Here is a 2,601-nt window from a genome sequence, read left to right on the forward strand (position 1 = left end):
TCGGGAGGATGTCAAAAGGTGATGCCACAACCGAAACCATGGCCTATGTGTATGTGTTGGGAGGATTCGTCTGAGATTGTAGTTGAAAAAAGCCTGCGAAATTCCCCTCCTTGACCCGCACACTACTACGAGTACGAAACTCTGCGTGCTAAAAGCGTAGCTGAAAGTCGTGTGCTTCAGCCATCCGCCCCTACCCATCAATATGATCTTTCCCATCACGACGTACATAATGCACACCTAATGATTGCTAGCTGAGTTGTTTACGACTGCCAGGTCGTAAATTACTACTAGAAGAAATTGTGCTGCAAATTCAAACTTGTCACGATCGCTTGTTCGCATCGCATGATGATCACACCGCGCTGCCTCGCGGTGCCCAATTCCAACGTGCAAACCTCGGAACCGGCTCCAGCTGGCCAGCAAAAACGATCGGCGAGCCAGACATCCCGTGTCGAGGAACGACGGTTCACGGGCGTTGGGCAGCCAGGTGGTCCGACCAAGCAAGGAATGTGGAGACGAAACGGAGTAATGAGGAAGCCAGAACGTTCGCCGCCGCGTACGTACGTACGTACGTATATACGTGAACGTGACATACGGTCCAGCACCGGCATAATTCTTGGGCCGTTTTGCGTCGTACGTCCGCAAGTAATCACTGAACTTATTCCTCCATCATATATGGACATAATTCAAGCGTCCCTTAATGCTCCAAGCGACGCATTAAGAAGTCGGGTCCCTCTTGCTTTCGCAAAGGAGCGAAATAATAGTACGAGCAAGCACAGCCGTTTAGCGGTGAAGGTGAGGCCGTGGGAGCCATTGACGGACGGCAACACGTTACACGGATGGTAAAAACTTTCCATTTTTTTTCCCTTTCTAGTCGGCCTGGAGAAGAGTCGAGCATAAATATCCAACATGGATCTCTCTCATGCATGCATGGGGTCGGGGGAGCACAGCAACACATGGATCTGGTGGTCGACCACCGCACCGCATCGAGTGGTTCGTGCGTCCCTTCCTCTGTGAATCGTCGTCCCTTTTCACCCCGGGCGCGGGGCGGGGCCGCTGTCCCATCGTGCGGTGCGGACAGATGGAAACCAGTCCCGCAAATATCTGGGCGGTTACGGTCACTCATCATGCGCGGTCACGCGCAGCGCAGGCCGTCAGCCTCCAGAAACACAGAGCCACGCCGCGGGCCCCATGCCAGCCAGCCACTGATCACCTCTGCGTTGCGTTGCGTTGTGCTGAAGCCGCACACCCGCCCCTTTAAATACGGCCTCGGCGCTCCTTTCCCCGGCAGAGACGCGACCTCGGCAAAAAGAAACACCTCCCAACCTTTGCTTGCTTGCTCGCGCCGCCAAGCCCCTCCACAGCTCGCAACAGTGCCAGCAACACAACTGGTGCAGCTGCGGCCGCCGGTTCCGAGTTCCGACGCCGGCGAGCTGGTCGACCGAGAGGCCATTTCCAAGATGAACGCGCCCAGCTCGTGGCTGTTCGCGGACAACTCCAAGTACAGCACCCGCGCGCGGCTGGTCTTCATGGGCCTCTCCTTCGCCATCGGCATCCTCACCTTCCTCATCTACCTCGCCATCTGGTACACCTGCAGCCGCCGCAGCCGCCGCCAGCGCGGCGCGGGCGCGGCGGACCTGGAGGCCGGCGCCGCGGACACGGCCGCGGCCGAGCGCGGCATGAGCGACGCCGCGATCGCCGCGCTCCCGACGTTCGCGTACGAGCAGGCGCAGGCGGACGACGCCGCGGTGGACTGCGCGGTGTGCCTCGGGCAGCTGGAGGCCGGCGAGAAGGCGCGGCGGCTCCCCAAGTGCGCGCATTTGTTCCACGCCGAGTGCGTCGACGCCTGGCTGCGCGCGCACTGCACGTGCCCCATGTGCCGCGCCCCCGTCGGCCTGGCCGCCGCCACCTCCTCCAAGAAGGACGGCACCACGGAGACCACCCCGGCGCCGGCGACGGCCACAGCGACGACAGAGACGGCGGAGGCGCTGCCACCTGTTTAGGCTGCGCGTGGCTGCAGGCTCGCCGCGTGCCTCGGCACAAGGCTGAACTGAACCGCACGATTGGAGAATAGCTAACAGTGAGTGATCGGTCGACTAGCTAGCTAACGTAGGACGTATATAGAGGCCTAATCGAGGTGATTTATTTGGTTCGTACGTACGTGTACAGAAGTATCTGTGACGTCGATTGTATTATTACTATCATTCTCACTTCTATTCTAGGCGATTTTTGTTTGAGTAAATGAATGAATCTAGTGCTCGTAGCACGCACTGTGCTGCAACACATCTTGTCGTTGGTAAGCCTCCCCATTTTCTCTTTGTCCCGCGGCGGCGGACTAGCGTTTCTGTTGCGCGGTTCAGCTGCGCCGTCGCCGCTCTCGGTTGACACGCGCATGCCAGCTTGCGCGTGTCGCCTCGGTGCGTTCCGTTCCATTCCATTCCACGGGCGTGCGAAACCGCGCACCGGAATCCACCGAGAGTTCCTTCCAACTTCGCTGCGTTTTCCTTTCCTTCCCGGACGTCGGCGCTGGCTGGCCCCTGGGCCAAGCTAGCCGTGCAAGCATCCATTCGTTTCGTGCCTACTCCTGTCCTTTGTTTCGGGTAC

At 59.1% G+C, this 2,601-nt stretch overlaps 1 protein-coding gene across 1 annotated transcript; it reads left to right on the forward strand.

Moving 5' to 3' along the window:
• Positions 1–1,037: 1,037 nt before the first annotated feature.
• On the forward strand, positions 1,038–2,280 carry LOC123074299 (E3 ubiquitin-protein ligase ATL41-like). Its single transcript, XM_044497181.1, has one exon. It carries the CDS (start codon positions 1,125–1,127, stop codon positions 1,998–2,000), a length of 876 nt encoding a protein of 291 aa, XP_044353116.1. The 5' UTR covers positions 1,038–1,124; the 3' UTR covers positions 2,001–2,280.
• Positions 2,281–2,601: the final 321 nt, after the last annotated feature.

This window comes from Triticum aestivum, chromosome 3D (assembly GCF_018294505.1).
Source record: "Triticum aestivum cultivar Chinese Spring chromosome 3D, IWGSC CS RefSeq v2.1, whole genome shotgun sequence".
Taxonomy (NCBI): Eukaryota; Viridiplantae; Streptophyta; class Magnoliopsida; order Poales; family Poaceae; genus Triticum; species Triticum aestivum.